Consider the following 16,463-nt stretch of genomic DNA (forward strand, 5'->3'; position numbering starts at 1 on the left):
TATGTTTTCATGCACCACGTGATCCTTCTCCAGCCACTACTGATTTCCTTTCTTTGAGGCCCTGTAAGAGCAGTAGGGTTAGGTTCACTAACTGTTGAAGGGTCAGGTCACTGACATTCTAGCTGCTTTTTCATACTTGGTGACCTCCGGTTGCTGAGCCAGGTATATATAAGGCACACAACTCTTGGGCTCTACCTGCTAGTTACTTGAAAATTGAACTACTGCAATGATACTCCCAAAGCAAACTTTACTTTGGTTTGGCATGAGGTACAAGGCAATTCAGAAATTGGCTCTCTCTGAAAGTTCTCCTTTCCTTGTTATTTCCTTCCAAGAATGTTTAAAAAAAAAAAAAAAAAGAAAAAAGTCCTACAGGACTAACTTTATCAGAAACTCCTTTTTCTCAATTCTAACAGCTTCCCAAGGGAGTAGGAACCAGTGCTCACTAAACAAATGCACACACATAATTTCCCAGATCTGGTTGTGCTGGTTTGCCCCCCTTTGCCTTGAAATACAGCATTGAAAACCCATCCTCATTGCCAGTTTCAACAGACAACTATAGCAATTTAAAAAAAAAAAAACCAAACCCAAACAGGGTTCTGTAACAAAAGACAGAAATTGGCGGCAAATATTTAAATACATTTAAATACAGTCCAAATGGAAAAGAATATGAGCATAATATATAGTTTCAGGTCACCAAGTCCAAGAAACATACACTGCTTTGCTTGCAACAATGTGTGAACAAGATACTGTAGATGCACTTGTCCTTATGTGACAGTATGCCAGGAGATAAAGCACAGTAATTATAAAATTGAATTGGTTGGAAATAATCTAATCATCCCTAGTTAGTAAGTATAACAGATCTTATCAATCAACAGCACGAGTTCACATCAAAAAGTTAAATTACCTTCAACTATGGAAGATATTTTCCAATACAAACATTTAGAATACCCAAGACCAGCCAGCAATCTGTGATGTTTGTAGAAAAGCACTGTTCTGTGTCACTAGGCCACATTTAAGTTCAAACCAGAAGTTACTACTAAATATTTTAGCCTAATGGGCTGTATAATAAAGAAATGAAGGCCCCATAAATTATTACTTGCATAAAAAGCAATACTCCATGGCATCATCAGCTCCTATTATTTTTTCCTGTATTAAAAGATCATGAGCTGCAAACGCTCAGATGTAAACATCAGAGATAATGTAGTTTAAAAAAAATAAATCTGATTTCTATCCAAGAGGGCTGGATGTAGAGGACAAACCCTTCCTTCAGTTGTACCAGCCCTGGATGGGTTCATCTAAAACTCTGAGGGGCCAAAGGCAGAAGCTGGTTATTCTACCAAATTTTGGGGTTTCTTTTTGAAATGGATTCCGAAGTGACCTTGGCTCATACCATTTGCTTTATCTCCCAAGCAAATGAATCTGCCTTGTTTGAGGTCAAAATAAGAGATGACATAGTTTTATAGGTAAACGGGAAAAGGACAGTGGGTTACCCTGCATTTTACCAAAGGATTAAAAAGGATGCAAGCTCACCTCCCAGAGTTCATAGACTTCTTTTCTGAGGTCCTCTGATAGAAGCTGGCTCAGTTGTTGCATAGCTGCCTGGGGGAAAAAAAAGCCATTTCCATTTATGCATTTTTTGAGTAAGCACATTTTTATCATTATCTTTTTTGAAGAACTAGCTACTCATTACCAAGTTTGTAGAAACATATGCTACACAACATATTATTCTAATGTGCACAAGTACATAAATCTGGCAAAGAAACAGCTGAACTACTCAGTGGAGGATCTTTTCTGGGAGCTGCTTAAGTGACTTGTTAGAAAACAAGAAAAAAACAACCTGAAAGCGCATCCAATACCTTCAAGAGCCCAAAAAGAAGCCCAGAGCAAACCAGGCAATTCAAATGCCAGGGAACTGCCATCAATTACCAGCTCTGCCTTCCAGGTTTAACTAGTGGAGGCAACATTTGAACTGAATAGGTTACAGGTGCAGTTCATAAAAGCAGCTTCAAAATACCAACTCCTCGTGTAGACAAGAAACTGCCCCCTCTCAAACACGCAACTACCACATTTCCACTAGCAGGGCTGAGAACAGCTGCTGTCTGTCAGGCAGGCAACACAAAGTAAGTCTTTAAAAATCTCCAATTTTGAAAAAGAGAGAGAAAAAAAAAATCCATTTAATATTCCACAGCAATAAAATGCAGCGCTCCCAGACTGAGCTACCATTTGTTCAAGAACAACAGTCTCGGTACAAGGTTTAAGGCAGTATCAAACTGGTGGGATAAGCAGCAAGCAGAAATTGTTCTGCACACTCTCCCAACTGGCCAGTCGCACTTCTCTGCTATTTCTACCTTTTTCCAAGTAACACTAAGGAACAACCAACATCACAGGCAAGACAAAGGCTTTGTCCCATGACTGTTTCTTCACTTCAAACACAGGGGGTAGTTTCACAGCGCGACTGAACCGCATCAGCTGCTCCCCACCACTGAAGCATCAAGGTCTTATTCCTTCCCACTTCTTTCCGAGCTCTGGAGCTCACCAGATTTCAAGGTTAGCAAAATGACTTACCTGGCAACAAACACTTCAAAACAACTCCAACACACGCCCCCAAAAAAACCAATTTTTTTTTTTTTTTTTAAAAATCAAGTTGATTCTGTGCTTTAGCCTGGGCGAGACCAGCAGATTGACCTTAAGGCACAAGCAGCAAACTTGTGACATGAGCAAACAAGCAGAATCAGCCCAATGTCAGCTGTAGAGCAAAGGGAAAAAAAGGAGAACTCTGGAGCAGAAGCAGCATATTGACAGTTCAGCTCAAGCCACCTCATGAAACTGTTACCCTTGGTGTATTTTTACAACAAAGTATTTCAGAGTCAGCCTGAATGTTTAATGCTTGACCCTCTTTCCCACAAAGTCAATAGAAGTCCTCACTGAGGGAAATGGGAGCAGGAGGAGCTCCAAATACTTAAGAAAATTTCTTTAAGCATATCTAGGCATCAAAATATCTTTTTCACTGCCTAAATACAGATGAGAACTCCCTCTAGGCAAAGTTGAAGCCTGATCTTTGCTGACAAAAAAACACCTTGGGAAGCTTCCAGAAAAGAGGCGTTTTTTTGTTTGTTTCATGTAAGAACATAATAGAAAGTATATTGAAAAAAAAGGAAACATCAAAATTGCAGTCAGTAAAGATTCAAGATTGCTGAACACCCCTTTCATCTTTAATTTCCAGTTTCTTAGCTAAGGGTTTACTCCTAGACTTATTCATAGCCCCCACCCAACCCCAAGTTTTAAACAGATAAGCATAAAGGGGGGAGGTTGGGTTGGGTTTTGTTGGGTTTTTTTATTTTTTTACACTCTTTGAAGAGCTAATTGTAGCCTCTAAAGAGATTCCAAGGCATCACGTTGCCCTCTAGCTGTGACTGGAGGAGTGGCTTGCCTTTTCTTCAAGTAGCAGCAAACAAGACATGACAAACCAACAGTTCGGGTCTATACAAGGCCAAAATTAAAATAATTCTAGGCACGCTGCACTCAAAGATTCATGTTCCGTGCACCCGTGCCTGCAGGCCTGTGAAAATGTTTTAAATAAAGGGTCTGTCACAATCATATGATCTGGTACTGCACAAATGATCTGCCACAACCTGTCACCCACCCTTCTCAGTGCACCTACTGCCTGCTCCCCACCTCTCAGAAAGGCAGGTCAACATCACTAATTCAGGGTACCCAAAATCCAGCCAGTTCAGGAATAAGTGGCCACCACGAAGATTACTTCCAAAAATTTGTACTCTGTGATGTTACATGTACAAAAATCACAAGTTGAAAACTTTTGTTGTTCATGGCATGTTTGTCCAATGCCAATGACAGTATTGTGTTGCTTACAGGGTCCCTTCAGAGCCACCAGAACATTGAAAACATGCAGAACACACTTCACAGATGTGGCTTTGCACCTTATGTCCGTACCTCTTCTCTCCTGTGCTTCTCCTCTTTTGAGATATTATCTGCAGGAGCAATGTCTCCAACAATGCATTCAGCCATATCGTGAACCAAAGCTAATCGTATGCATCTGACAAGAAGCAAAGACAGAATAATTAGTTTTTCAGCATTCAAAGCTACATGTTGTTATTCATAAAGCTAAGAGACTGCGAAATTTATCCCCTTCGTGTATTTTACAGGGTTGGTGGGTTTTTTTTAATTTTACATAACATTTTTCACTTCTTTGCTAAGAGAAGTCGTTTCCACATAGACTCGATTTTAATTCCTGATTTCTAGCTACTGCTGCTTGTAAATGTAGATTCAAGTATAAATACAGTTTGTACATGAGCATAGCATTCAAAAATAACGCACTTAGCTTCTGCATGCTTGGCTTTCGGAGATGTTGTGATAACTAACTACATTACATGCTTCCCATTAACACTGCAACAGGTAGAAGGCAATCTGATTGGAGCCATCCCAAATTCAGGACATAATCTGACACTCACAGCTCTGTAGCCGTGCCAGTCTGCGGCAGAATACTCAAAAAAGCCTTCACTATCTTGATCAGCTCCTGAAGGGACAAAGCAAGCATGATCCCATACTAGACTCGACAACTCATTCAACACTAACGATGCTTTCACTTCTATGCTGTATGATTTCTGAGGCTCCTTACTGCTGCTGAGTGCTAACTCAGGCTGTCAAAACCCACACAGCGCATGGTTTTGCCTCTGCTGCCTGTTGCTTCAAACTGCATGAAGTGAGTGCCTTCAGCTTGCTTACTCATGACTTGAGAGAAGGCCAGCTCAGAGCTGCTGCAATAACAACTTGCCTCAGCACCTGGAATTTAGCAACATAAGTCTTTGGCCCCTCTCAGCTCTCCCTGTCCAAATGACGGAGGGAAAAGAAGATGGGAAAGGATTCTGAACTCCTTCAGTGTGTTTTAAAAGCCCTTCCTCAGGACAGCAGCTATTTTAAGCATTTTGGTTGCAGCTTTCCCATGACATTAACAGATGGTCAAGATAACCAGAGGCAGTCTCACCTGTCCTTGTTAAGGCTTTTGTCTTCAGTCACCAAAGCCATCATCGCCATCCTGTACATATGATCGGACACGCTCTCCGGCTTTGCCACGTTCCTGTACACCCATCCCGTCCGTGGCGTCCTCTGAGAGAGGAGAGCACCACAGCAATGAAAACGGTAAAACTTTAGGTCTTGAAGGAGCCCACTTCAGAGGCGCTGATAGAAATTTGTCCCACCATGACTGTCACACTAGGGTGAGCTTTGATGCTTCTGGGAAACACCTGCCCCAACGACCGGGCTCCCCGAGGGGGTGCCTTTGCACCGCTAATCACGGGCAAGGAGAACTCACCACCATCACCACCACCAGGCGCCCTCCTCAGCCTCAGGGTGCTCACGCCGAAGGCCCCGGCCACCCCTGCCCTGCCCCGGCCGGCGCCCACACCCTCCCGCAGCCGCCCCAGCCCCGGAGCCGGCCCTCCCCGCTCCCCGGTGGGCCGAGGGTCTGCACCCGGGAGGCCCCGGCCCTCCGCCCCGCTGCTAGGCCCAGCCGGCCGCCACCAACCGCGCCGCGAGCTCCCAGCCCGGCCATCGCTGGGGAAACCCGCCTGCGGGACCCTGCCCGCCCCAGGGGAAAGGCAGACACCCCGCCAGCCCCCGGGCCCGGCCCCCGCGCCCACCTTCAGCTGCCCCAGCAGCCGCAGGAAGGGCAGCAGCCCGCCGCCGCCGCTCGCCCCCGCCGCCATCCCACCGCTCCTCCTCCTCCTCCCGCCGGCCCGGGCGGCGGCGCTGGGCGGAGCGGCCGGCCCGGCCCCCCGCCCCGGAGCGGTAACGCGGCTGCAGCTGCGGGGGGAAGGGGGTATCTGGCTCCTCAGGATTAATTAAGCACAATCAGGGCTTTGGTAAGGAGTCAGGCTGCCAGGGCAAGGGGGAGGGCAGGGGAGGGAGGGAGGTGTGTGCTCCCCTGGGGTGGGGGAGAGGAGGAGGCCCTGCCCTGGAGGGGGGGAAGGACATGGCAGGGGGAGCTCAGAACTGCTCGGATCAGTGACCTTTAGCATACTTTTTAAAAAAAAATAAAACAAACAAAACCCACAGTAAATAGTGCAAACTTATACTTTATATAACAAACAAACAAACAAACAAACAAAAAAAAACCCCACAAAACCCAATAAATAACACAAACTCATGAAATTATTCAGAGGAGAAAAGGTGTTCAACAGCTGCTGTGCCCAGAGTTTTCAATTGAGGACCTCTGGCACCCAGCTGTAGGCACTTCCATCACTTCCACAAGTCTCACAGCACCCCCAGTTACTTTACAAATGGGAGGCTTTTCCAAATACATTGAATTTCTTTGCTACTTGTACATCTGCTCTTGCAGGCAGTTGGCAGTAACGGGTTAAATGCGGCAATGCAATACTCCATTTTCAGGAAAGAACATCTGCAGTTTGCCAGATACCAACAGATGGCAGCCTATTTTTATTTTTGCTCGTGTGTATACTTAAAACACACCCAAATTAATAATAAAGGCCAGGCAACATATTTGGTGACCATTTTAAGGCCATCTTCCCACAGACGGTGTGGTTAGTGACACCAGATGAAATGCTGAAGATCTGCAGTTCCAAGGTAACCCCGGAGGCAGGGAAATGGTTGGAAAGACCACACTAAGGTCTGGAGACCTGATGCTTCAGTGCAGAGGGATTTTTTTTTTTATTTTCCAAAGATGATTTAGCTTTTTTTTTTCTCCTCTAAAACCCCTCTGTTTTGCCACAGTGCAGAGCTCCTAGAAGTTGGGAGTTTAATTACATAGGGCAGTGATTGCAGAGGGTATCAAGCGAGCCACTGCCCGTGAAGAAAAGATGGCTTTGCCTCTGAAACGTTTTGAATTCCAGCTGGGAGAGCTGCACCTGATTTCCATCTGCTGACTCCTGCACAATCAGTGCAAGACCTGCAGATCAGCTGTGCCATCTCCTGCCCCTGTTGTGGCTGGCAGTTGTATTTTTCCTTCTGAAAGGAGCTTGACCCCCATTAGATATCACACAGGGCTCAAGTAGCAAAACACTAAGAGGCTATCTAAGTATTTGGCTCCTTTGGAAAAGCTGCTTTCAAAACTCTAGCAATGACTGACAGAAAGGGGTGTGCTCCCATCAGAACAGGGAGAGCTGATCTGCAGGAGAAGTAGGAAAGGAATGTGGGATGTAGCTGATCTGGAGTTATTAACCAAATGGAAACTGCAAGCTAGTCATGCTCAAGGCAGAATTGTAGCAATAGGGATTCTTACAATTCACACAATAGCTGTGCGCTGCGTACAAGTCCTTGCGCTGACCAAAGAGAAGCAATGGCTGCTCCCCTCTTGCGTTGAGCAAGTTGGTACAGCACCTGTCTGCCAAGAACAAGGACCTGCAGATAAAGCCTGGAGGGTTTTATAATATGGAACATGCTGAGCAGCATAAATGTCATCCCTCGTGTCCCTCTCAGATGATGCAGGCCGCCATGCCTAACACGCTCCACATAACCTGAAGTTCACATGGGGAGATGTGCCACCTGATGGGCAGTTGCTCCTGGAGGCCTCCTGGGATGGGTGGGATGGGTCTGAGGGTGGTGTGGGGCTGCTCCAGCTTAGCGGTGCACAGGTAAAATCTGCCAGCCTGAGCTGAAGGGCATGGGTGCCTCTCTCCTTCCTTCTGCCAAAGTGGTGCTGGGGCTGCACCCTGTCCCTCAAAGCCTCAAGACCGATCCACACTTTGATCTTACAATGCAAGAAAAGCAGTGCCCAACTGGTGCTATGCCATGAGTACGGGCATTCAAGACGCTAGGAAAGGTGCCCAAGGTGCGTGCCCTTCTCCTTGAGGGTAAAGAGGGCATCGAGACCCAAAAAGAGTCTAAGACACAGAAGACAGACCACACGTACAACACAATAGACAGAGGCTGGAACCGCTCTGCCCAGCACTCACTAGCATTGGGCTGAAAACTAACCCACTTCCTTTACCTGCCCAAGGGGGACTGCTCCAGGACAGACCCCTGCCCTACACTAACTTAAAAAACCCTTTTCTGCAACTGTCAGTCTCGGCCCCTCTCCCGTGCCAGTCCCTCTGCTTCGCTTTCAGAGGGGCAGGGGTCTTAATTCATCCTCAATAAAAAACACAACAAGCAGCTAATACATGATCTTCCTGCAGTCACCTCGAAAGAAACCACAGCTCCAGCAGTGAGCATCACACCAGTAGCTGTGGCATTCTGCTCACCTGCTCCACTCCCATCCCAGAGCCAGAGGCTGCAACAATTATGACACCTAAGAAATACAAAACTACCATCGCTTTTGTGCCAAATCACCAGTCCTGTGCCCCTCCTCAATACTACCCAGCGCACCTCAAATACAAGAGACTAGAACAGACCAGACCTCATGGATACCAGCATCTTACAGAGTGCACAGCAAAACCAATGAGAAAAACCCACTGTTCCATTCTTTAATAAAACTGGGAATTCCAGGAACATGCACTGCACCTGGAATAAAGAAAAATGTACTAATAAACTGTCTTGCCACCCCTGAACACTCATTACTGACCTAAAAAAGACAACCAAACAGCACACAAGTCAACTTTCTACGACACGGGCTGCTGAGCCCTGCCTGGTCCTGAAGGTCTTACCTCACACTCCTTACCTCTGCTTCTCTAAACGCCAGAGCACACCCGCCCGAGCAGCTGCAGCCGGCTGAAGGCCCAGCAGAGCACTGACCCCAGGGAAACCCAGCGGCAGAACCACCCCCCCTCAGCAGAGGCCGCGGATTAAATACCCCGAGCCCCGTCCACCACCCCCGGGGTGTCCTGGAGGACCAGCGGGGCACAGAGATCGACTTCTGGAGGACTGAAGGGCACTTCCGGTGTCCCGGAGGACCGCGGGACCATAGAGATGGAGCTCCGGAGGACTGATGGAGCCCGGCGAGAGCCGGTAACGGCCGCTCTCGGAGGTCGGACGAGGCGGCCCATAAGCTGCTGCGGGCGGCAGGGAACCCGCCCGAGCGCCGGCGGTGCCGGTTCGCCCTCGGGCCCGGCCACAGCGGAACCGCGCATGCGCCGCAGAAGGGACGCCGGGAGGCGCGGCCCGACCTGCAGCAGCGGGCTGTGGCCGCCGGGCGGCAGCACCGTCCCCGTGATCCCGCTCCGAGCCCTCATCGGAGCAATGAGCGGTGACCGGTCTCAGCCCGGTTTGTCCCATCCAGGGACCCCAGCGACTCCGCACTCGCAGCCCAGGCAGAGACATCCATCGCCTCTGCACCTAAAACCTGCGGAACAGAGGGGTTTTTGCCCCAGAAGGAGCCCCAGGGACGATGCATCGCTCTGTGTGGGGCACCGGGGCCGTGGGAGTGACAGCCACGGGTCAACCAGGTACCAGGAAGGGAGGTGGGGATGGTGTCTTATCCACAACTTAAAAATTAGTGATTTTTTGCATGAAAATGTTTGGGTTTTTCATTCCTTTCCAGCTGCACAAATCCAAGTGGATTTGGCTTTGCTGGGAGCTCCAAACCAGTTTTTTCCCGCCTCCCCAAATTGAGGGGTTTTCCCCAGCAAAGACCCAGATGAGGGGTTCAGGGATATTTTTGTGCCACAGCGGCAGGGGGAAGTTCCCCTTTGGGAATCGCTCTGCCAAAATTATCCGAATGGAAGTTACAGCCATGGAAGAGGAGTGAAAGAGAAAAGGAGGGATGAGGCAGCAGGAGAGCTCTGCAGGCTGCCACCACTCCACATCGCACTCCAGTTTTGAAACCACACACACGCGCCCCCAAAAAAGCCCCACATACCCACAAAACAGACAAAAAAACCCACCAGAACCTTGTATTTTTTTGGTCTTGTGGAGCTCGTCCCCATCTCAGCAGATTGTCTTGTCAGACAATGTCAGACAAGCGCAGACAATCTGTATCCCGAGGACATTTGCAGGTGATGAATGTGTCCAGAAATAGTCCAGATCTCTTCAGACTGGTGTAATTTTTGTGGTTTTAACAATCAGAACTCAGTTTTATTGACTGGCACATTTGGGAGGAAAGTAATTGACTTTTAAACGTAGCCCCTCCTCAGGGAAAAAATGTGTTAGAAGCTTAAAAAAAAAAAAAAAGAGATGATCCAGAGTTCCCACCCATGAAGGAGCTGTGGGGACATTAACGGAAGTGAAGACCACCAGCAGCAACATTAAAGTCAAATTTGGCTTTAATTCTGATCATGTAGTTAAGAGACCCTCCAAGTCTACACCTTAATCCTATGAAGGAGTAGTCCTTTTCTGGAACAACAGCTTTTTTTAACTTAAAAGTCCTAGGTTAATGGCTCCATGGAACAGAATGTGGATTGAGGCACAGAAAAACATGCCATTAACACTCTAAAAATTTAAAAAAGAATAAAATCAAGCAACACCTCACTTTCCATCATATTTCACTCATTACATTTCTACTGGCATCTAGGTGCTCAAAAATTAACTATACTGATACCACATACTAATGAAAATTTAGTTATGCATAGAAAAATAAAAGGCTGTTTCCAAGTCGCCCATAAAATTCTTATGAATAAACAGAAGAGAAACACTTGGCCCTAAAGAAGGTAACGGGAACTCTTAACTTATCTTAGGTGAAGGTTCATTCTTTTACCCAAAAGGAAGACAATCCTTACTACCAAGGGCCCAGCTCAGGCAGGAAGCACGCCCTGTTAACTGCAATTCCTCATCAGCTTTTCTGCAGTAGCAGCAAACTTGCCTTTTCTGCAGGTTTGATTGACATGGAGCATCTGTAGTGTCCCTGAACTCGCAAATGTTTCTCCCTGCTCCCCCAGACCCATGCGTGTGGTTACCTGAGCAGCAAGTGGAATCAGCCATACAGGATTTTCTTCCCATGCTGCAGAAGGTGACACTGAGAAAAGAGGAGGAGAGAAATTACACTGTTTGTCACACCCAGCCAAGCCAACAGGGACCAGTTCAGGGACCCCCCTCCCCACCTCCACCCTCAGGAGCAGGGCCAGGGCAGACCCTCCAGGCAGAGAGAAGCGCCTGGTGTGAATTTCATCTTGATCCCCGTCCCTGAACCCAAAGCCACACAACTCTGTCTGTTTCTGAGCCTCAAAACAAGCCCCAATAGCCTGTTTTCCAGGCCCAGGAGCAGAAGACCTGGTCTCCATGTTGGGCTCATACAGACCAAATCGGCTCATCCTCTCTCCTTCCTGACCGCCTCTGTAGCCCCCCGGGAGATACTGAGGGCCGGGGAGAGCACACAGCCCCGCACGCCCAGGGCCCCAGGGGCAGTTTAGGTAGCGCTGGGCACCTGCAGATGGCCCAGCCCTGTGTCTCTGCAGAGCGGCACCAGCACAGGCCGAGCGCCGTCCCAGACTTTCTTTCTACTGCATCGCCAGCGCCGCACCTCAACTCAACGCCAGGCCGAAGGAACCCCGGGGGAAGCCAGGCCCAGCCAGCCCTCTCCAACACTACAATGCCCCCATTAAGGCCCCTCGTTCCTCCAGCCCCCCTGAGGCACTCCGCCGTGTTCCCCGCCGCCCCCCGCTCACCTTGACACAGTCCAGCAACCTGACAGCTCACGGCGGCCCAGCCGAGGACCTAGCCGCCGGCACCCACTTTTCCCCCGGCCCGCCCCGCTCCCTTTTCAAGCTGGCCGCCATTTTCCCCCCAGGCCCCTTCCGCTTCCGGAGCGCCCCGGCCCGCCCACGCCGCGCGCCCATTGGCCACCGCCCGCCTCCAGGAACCGGCGGCGCGGAGCTGCTCGTGCGTCGTACAGCGCGCTCCTGCCCTCCCTGCCGCCGCCTCGCGGCCAAGACGCAGTACTGCGGCCGGGCAACCGCGCAGGCGCAGCGCCCCCTGCCGAGCGGAGGCCGGTGCTGCGGCCGGGCGCGGGAGGCGGGGCCGAGCCAGGGACATCTTTTTTCCCCAAGTTGGGTTTTTCGCTTTCCGTCATTACTTTGTTGGAATTTTTCAGCGCTTTTTACAACAGAAAAGTTGTCGGCTGTTTCTTTTGCGTCTGAAAACGGCCAGTTTTTTTTTTGCTTCGCGGCGGCACAAATCCAGCCTTTTCCCAGGAGCTCCAAATTGGGAATATTATTTTTTTTCCCCAAAAATTGGGTGTTTTTGTTGTTTTTTTTTTCCCCAGCACAGACCCAGAATCAGGGGGTTCTGGGTATTTTTGTGCCATGGTGGTAGCTCCCACTCGATGTCCATGGCCCTGGAGGGGGAAGTCCCCATTTGAGGGAACTGGCCCCAAACTGGGAGGGGAAAAGGAGCAGCTTTTGAAAGCGCTTTTACATCTTCAGGAGAGATTAGAGGGGGGTCGAGTTTTTAAATCCTTTCTATAAATAGGCTTTCTTTACATTTTAAGAAGTTACACTTACATATCTATGCATTTATCTATCTATTTATACATATATATGTATTTAAGGAATATATACTATCTATTTACGCTTACACAGAAGACCTGTTTAGGCTTAGATCCATTTAGACTTGTATATTAACACTCATTATACAGAACAGCTAACTTGACTAGCTATCTCTTTAGACATATATTTTGACAATTTAATATTTTTTAATAAATAAATCTTTTAAAAATCTTTTTATATTCAAAAATCCCTTATAAAACACACTCTTTTGAACTGCTTTTATATACGTAAATGATTATTATTTTTCAATATATATAAAAATGAGAGATTTTTCTCATATTTCAACGCCTCACACCCATATTTACAGATTTTATTATTTTTTAATCCCCCTCATCCATTTTCAGGCATGTTTGGGCTGTGACTCCCTTCTTTTGGGGGGAACCTCACGTGACCTCCCACCCCTCACTCACCTGCTCCTCTGCTGCATCATCACCCCCCCCAGTGACATTGGGGACCCTCAAATGAGGTCAGCCTCAGCATTGCACAGCTGTAGCAACCATTTCCATGTAATAAAAGATATTTTCTCTAGATGGTCACTCAATGTCCGTAGCACTTATTGGTGTGGAAAAGCAAAGGAGCAGGGGTATGCATTTTGATGGCTTAAAACACCAGGCCAACTCCAGATTTAAATGTAGGCTCAGTAATCCTTAGTCCTGTCCATCCAGAAAACTCAGAATCTTTATTCTTGGCATCTCCCACCTCAGTCAGCACTTTAAGACAGCAGACACAGCCAGGCAGGCCAAGAGTCCTCCAGGAGCTTCAGTAATAACCTTCCAGCCAAAAAGAAGAGGCTTAATGCTAATACGGTACATAGGGAATACACATCATGGAACTTTCTAGTTATGTAGGCTTTCTCCTGTTTTAGGACAGCTTTATAGTTAAGAAAACTGGTTATCAAGCACAAGCCCTATTGTAACTCCTGGTAGAATGAATCCACCGTGGCTCCTATTTGACTGCAGCATATACAGCGGCACAAAAAAACACCTGAAAATGTACCAATTCTTGGTTTCTGTAACCACACCAACAGGTCACAATTGGCCTGACAAAGCCGCAGCAACCCAGTTATTGATTATTGCTCATTGATCGTTTTACCTGAAAACTACTTATTACCTTTGACAAATGCGTTACTGTGTATAACGTCACACTTCTCGGAAGGTCCTCGCTCAGCACAACCCACATCCTCAGTTTCTGTCGATATACCGTGTTCATACGCCCTCCAGAAGCCGCCCGTTCCCTCAGAGGGCTGGGGGGGCGGACGGGGCGGGGGCAGCGGGTTTCCCTGCTCCGTGCGATGGTTCGGCACAGCGCCCCAGCGCCTTTCTGACACAAAGTCTAGGCCTCTTTCCTCCTCCGTTCAACCACCGCCGCAAACTGAGCCCTAGAAGAGCTGAATTTGTCAGGGCGGTACCACCCGACGCTCCCCAGCTGGAAGCCGCCGCCAGGCCCTCCCTCAGCCGCGAGGCGGCCTGAGGAGCCCGCCCTCTTCGCCGCGCTGCACTCTGGGAGACGACGTTCCCCCTCCCGCCGCGCCCCTTGCGTCGGGGACTACAGCTCCCAGCATGCCCTAGCGCGGCGGCGCCGGCGGGGTGCGCCGGGAAATGTAGTCCCCCCGCGCCGCCCGCCCCTCCTCCGGCGCGGGTGAAACCCCGTGCGGGCCGGCGCCGCGCTCTTTCGTGCCGCCGCCATTCTGCCAGCAGCAGGTCGGGGTGAGCCTCCGCTCCGCACGCCGGGCCCTGGCCACCTCACTCCGCCATGCAGATCTTCGTGAAGACCCTCACGGGGAAAACCATCACCCTCGAGGTGAGCGCCGTGGCGGCGGGAGCGCTGCCCGCTAAGGCTTCCCCCCACGCTGAGGCGGGACCCCCGGGGTGGCGCAGGCCGCGGCCCGGCCCGGCGGCAGGGCTGGGCCGCGCCCGCTCTCCTCGGTCTGTCCGTGCGGTACGGAGGGGCGGCAGCCGCCGGGGCCGGGGCCTGCGGGTGCACCGGAGCGTCGGGATGCGCGGGGGAAGGCCGGGCCGGGCCGGGCGGTGTGCCGGCAGCTCCTCACGCCGCTGCCGCGTTTCTGGGCAAACGAAAAGGCGGAGCGCGTTTTGACTCCCGTCGTTTTGTGTCGTAACAGGTTGAGCCTTCTGATACTATAGAAAATGTAAAAGCTAAGATCCAGGATAAGGAAGGTAAGGTCAAGATGCGGTTCTTGTTCTCCGTTGGATTGATGTGTGTTTTATGCAGATGTGATTGCGTGCAGCAACCTATTTTTTTTATTATAGAATGTCATAGTTCACGTTCCTCGTTTAATCTTGATTTTTGTCACCATTAGGCATTCCTCCTGACCAGCAGCGACTGATTTTTGCTGGTAAGCAGCTAGAAGATGGACGCACGCTGTCCGACTACAATATTCAAAAAGTGAGTAGGAAACACTAAAGAGGGTATCGCAGCGCCAGCTCCTGGCACAGACCTTTCCTGCTGAGCCTAAATGCTTCAGATGGATTCAACCAAATGGGGTTGGGTAGAACTTGACTGATGCTGGGACTAGAAGCGTCACTTGCTGCAGCCCAGTCTATAGTTACAGACAGAAGAAAACATTTATAGCAGCGTCCACTTCCAGTGCTTCCCTTCTGTCAGCCCTGGCCCTCTGTGGTGAGCTGCTTTAGGGGGCTAATGTGAAAATATCACAGAATCACAGAATCCTGCTCACTTCTGCCACATTAACCTGGCAGTGAGGCCAGCGAGTGCCACAAGAAAGGAGGAGCAACATCTAGTCAGTTTGGTATAGTTACATCATGAAACTGTTCTGCAGTTGTAGTTGGCACCGAGGAATCTAGTCACAACAGATTTTATAGTAATTGAACCTTTTCCTTATTTGGGATGCAACAGCCTGCTGGTCTCTGGAGCGTGTTCATTTTCCAAAAGTCCTTTTAGAGCGTTCCCAGTTGCCTGGAGCTTGCTATCTACTTCCTGTAAATAAAAAGCCTGCTACTCTTGCTTTGAGAAAGCATTTTGAGTCTATTTCATGTGTTTTACAAATAGGAATCAACTCTTCACCTTGTGCTGAGACTGCGAGGTGGTGCCAAGAAAAGGAAGAAGAAGTCCTATACTACTCCCAAGAAGAACAAGCATAAGAGAAAGAAGGTTAAGCTTGCAGTGCTTAAGTACTACAAGGTATGTAGAACTAACTCGAAGCAAAACTTGGTGAAAACTTAGGAAACCAGTAACTAGTCTGCATGTACCTTGGCATATTTGAAAATCCTTCTGTTTGCAAGTATCCCATATGTAAAAATAGAAGAGAAACTGACTGTTTCAATTGGGCACTTCCAAACTTTGCTTCAAGTTTGATGTAGTAACCATCACAAAAATTACTTTGCCAAAGAAAAATACTCAAAATTATCATCAGTACTAAAAGGTGGCAAGTATATATATGAGGTGTTGCTTCTTTGCCTTTCCCAGGTGGATGAGAACGGCAAGATCAGTCGTCTGCGCCGGGAGTGCCCCTCTGAGGAGTGTGGAGCAGGAGTCTTCATGGCTAGTCACTTCGACAGACACTATTGTGGCAAGTGCTGTCTGACATACTGCTTCAATAAACCAGAAGACAAGTAAATGTACTAGAAAATAAAAATCTGAAGTCCTGTACGGTTTAAGGATTTATTTCTGCTTCCTGTGGTACTGTATTTCATGTCTGCTGATAAGCGAGACAAATTTGTGAAACTTTGGCTGAAATACTTTGACTCTAGAACTGAAGCAGCAGCTTCTTCTGATGAGTGCCTTTGGTTAGTTAAGTCTCCTTTAAAGGAGATAATGGATAGCCATGGCAGAGGAAAAAAAAAACATTCTAGATAACCTTAGTGGTCTCTGTAAGCATGAGAGGAGTATACAGTACAGTGGTTCTAATCTGGAAAAACAGAAGATCAAGAGGTCTGAAGTTGTATGGGTCAATGCTGGAGAAAAGGGTAGTAGAGTCCTGCTATCAAAATGCATACTGAAAAACTGTATAGCAGCACTGGGGGAGAAAGATGGCTCAGCTAGTTTGGAATTAATAGATAATCATCAGAAATAGTTATACCATGATGGTTTTACACA

The 16,463-nt window shown here is 48.5% G+C and overlaps 2 protein-coding genes across 2 annotated transcripts in view; one reads left to right on the plus strand and one right to left on the minus strand.

Annotated features, from left to right (window-relative positions):
* The window catches only part of HDDC2 (HD domain containing 2), a 9,035-nt gene extending 3,295 nt beyond the window's left edge, over positions 1 to 5,740 (minus strand). The window contains exons 1-4 of the mRNA XM_014966360.1: positions 5,658 to 5,740; positions 5,003 to 5,124; positions 3,952 to 4,054; positions 1,531 to 1,599 (exon numbers count right to left, since the gene is read on the minus strand). Of these exons, the coding sequence (XP_014821846.1) occupies positions 1,531 to 1,599; positions 3,952 to 4,054; positions 5,003 to 5,124; positions 5,658 to 5,723 (360 nt within the window). The 5' untranslated portion in view covers positions 5,724 to 5,740. The remainder of the gene's footprint in view (positions 1 to 1,530; positions 1,600 to 3,951; positions 4,055 to 5,002; positions 5,125 to 5,657) is intronic.
* An 8,290-nt stretch (positions 5,741 to 14,030) lies between these two features.
* Positions 14,031 to 16,031, plus strand: RPS27A (ribosomal protein S27a). The gene is made up of 5 exons (XM_014966366.1): positions 14,031 to 14,189; positions 14,509 to 14,563; positions 14,707 to 14,792; positions 15,417 to 15,548; positions 15,834 to 16,031. The coding sequence occupies exons 1-5, from the start codon at positions 14,142 to 14,144 to the stop codon at positions 15,981 to 15,983; spliced, it is 471 nt and encodes a 156-aa protein (XP_014821852.1). The 5' UTR covers positions 14,031 to 14,141; the 3' UTR covers positions 15,984 to 16,031.
* Positions 16,032 to 16,463: the final 432 nt, after the last annotated feature.

This window comes from Calidris pugnax, unplaced genomic scaffold (genome assembly GCF_001431845.1).
Source record: "Calidris pugnax isolate Ruff unplaced genomic scaffold, ASM143184v1 scaffold31, whole genome shotgun sequence".
NCBI classification, from domain to species: domain Eukaryota; kingdom Metazoa; phylum Chordata; class Aves; order Charadriiformes; family Scolopacidae; genus Calidris; species Calidris pugnax.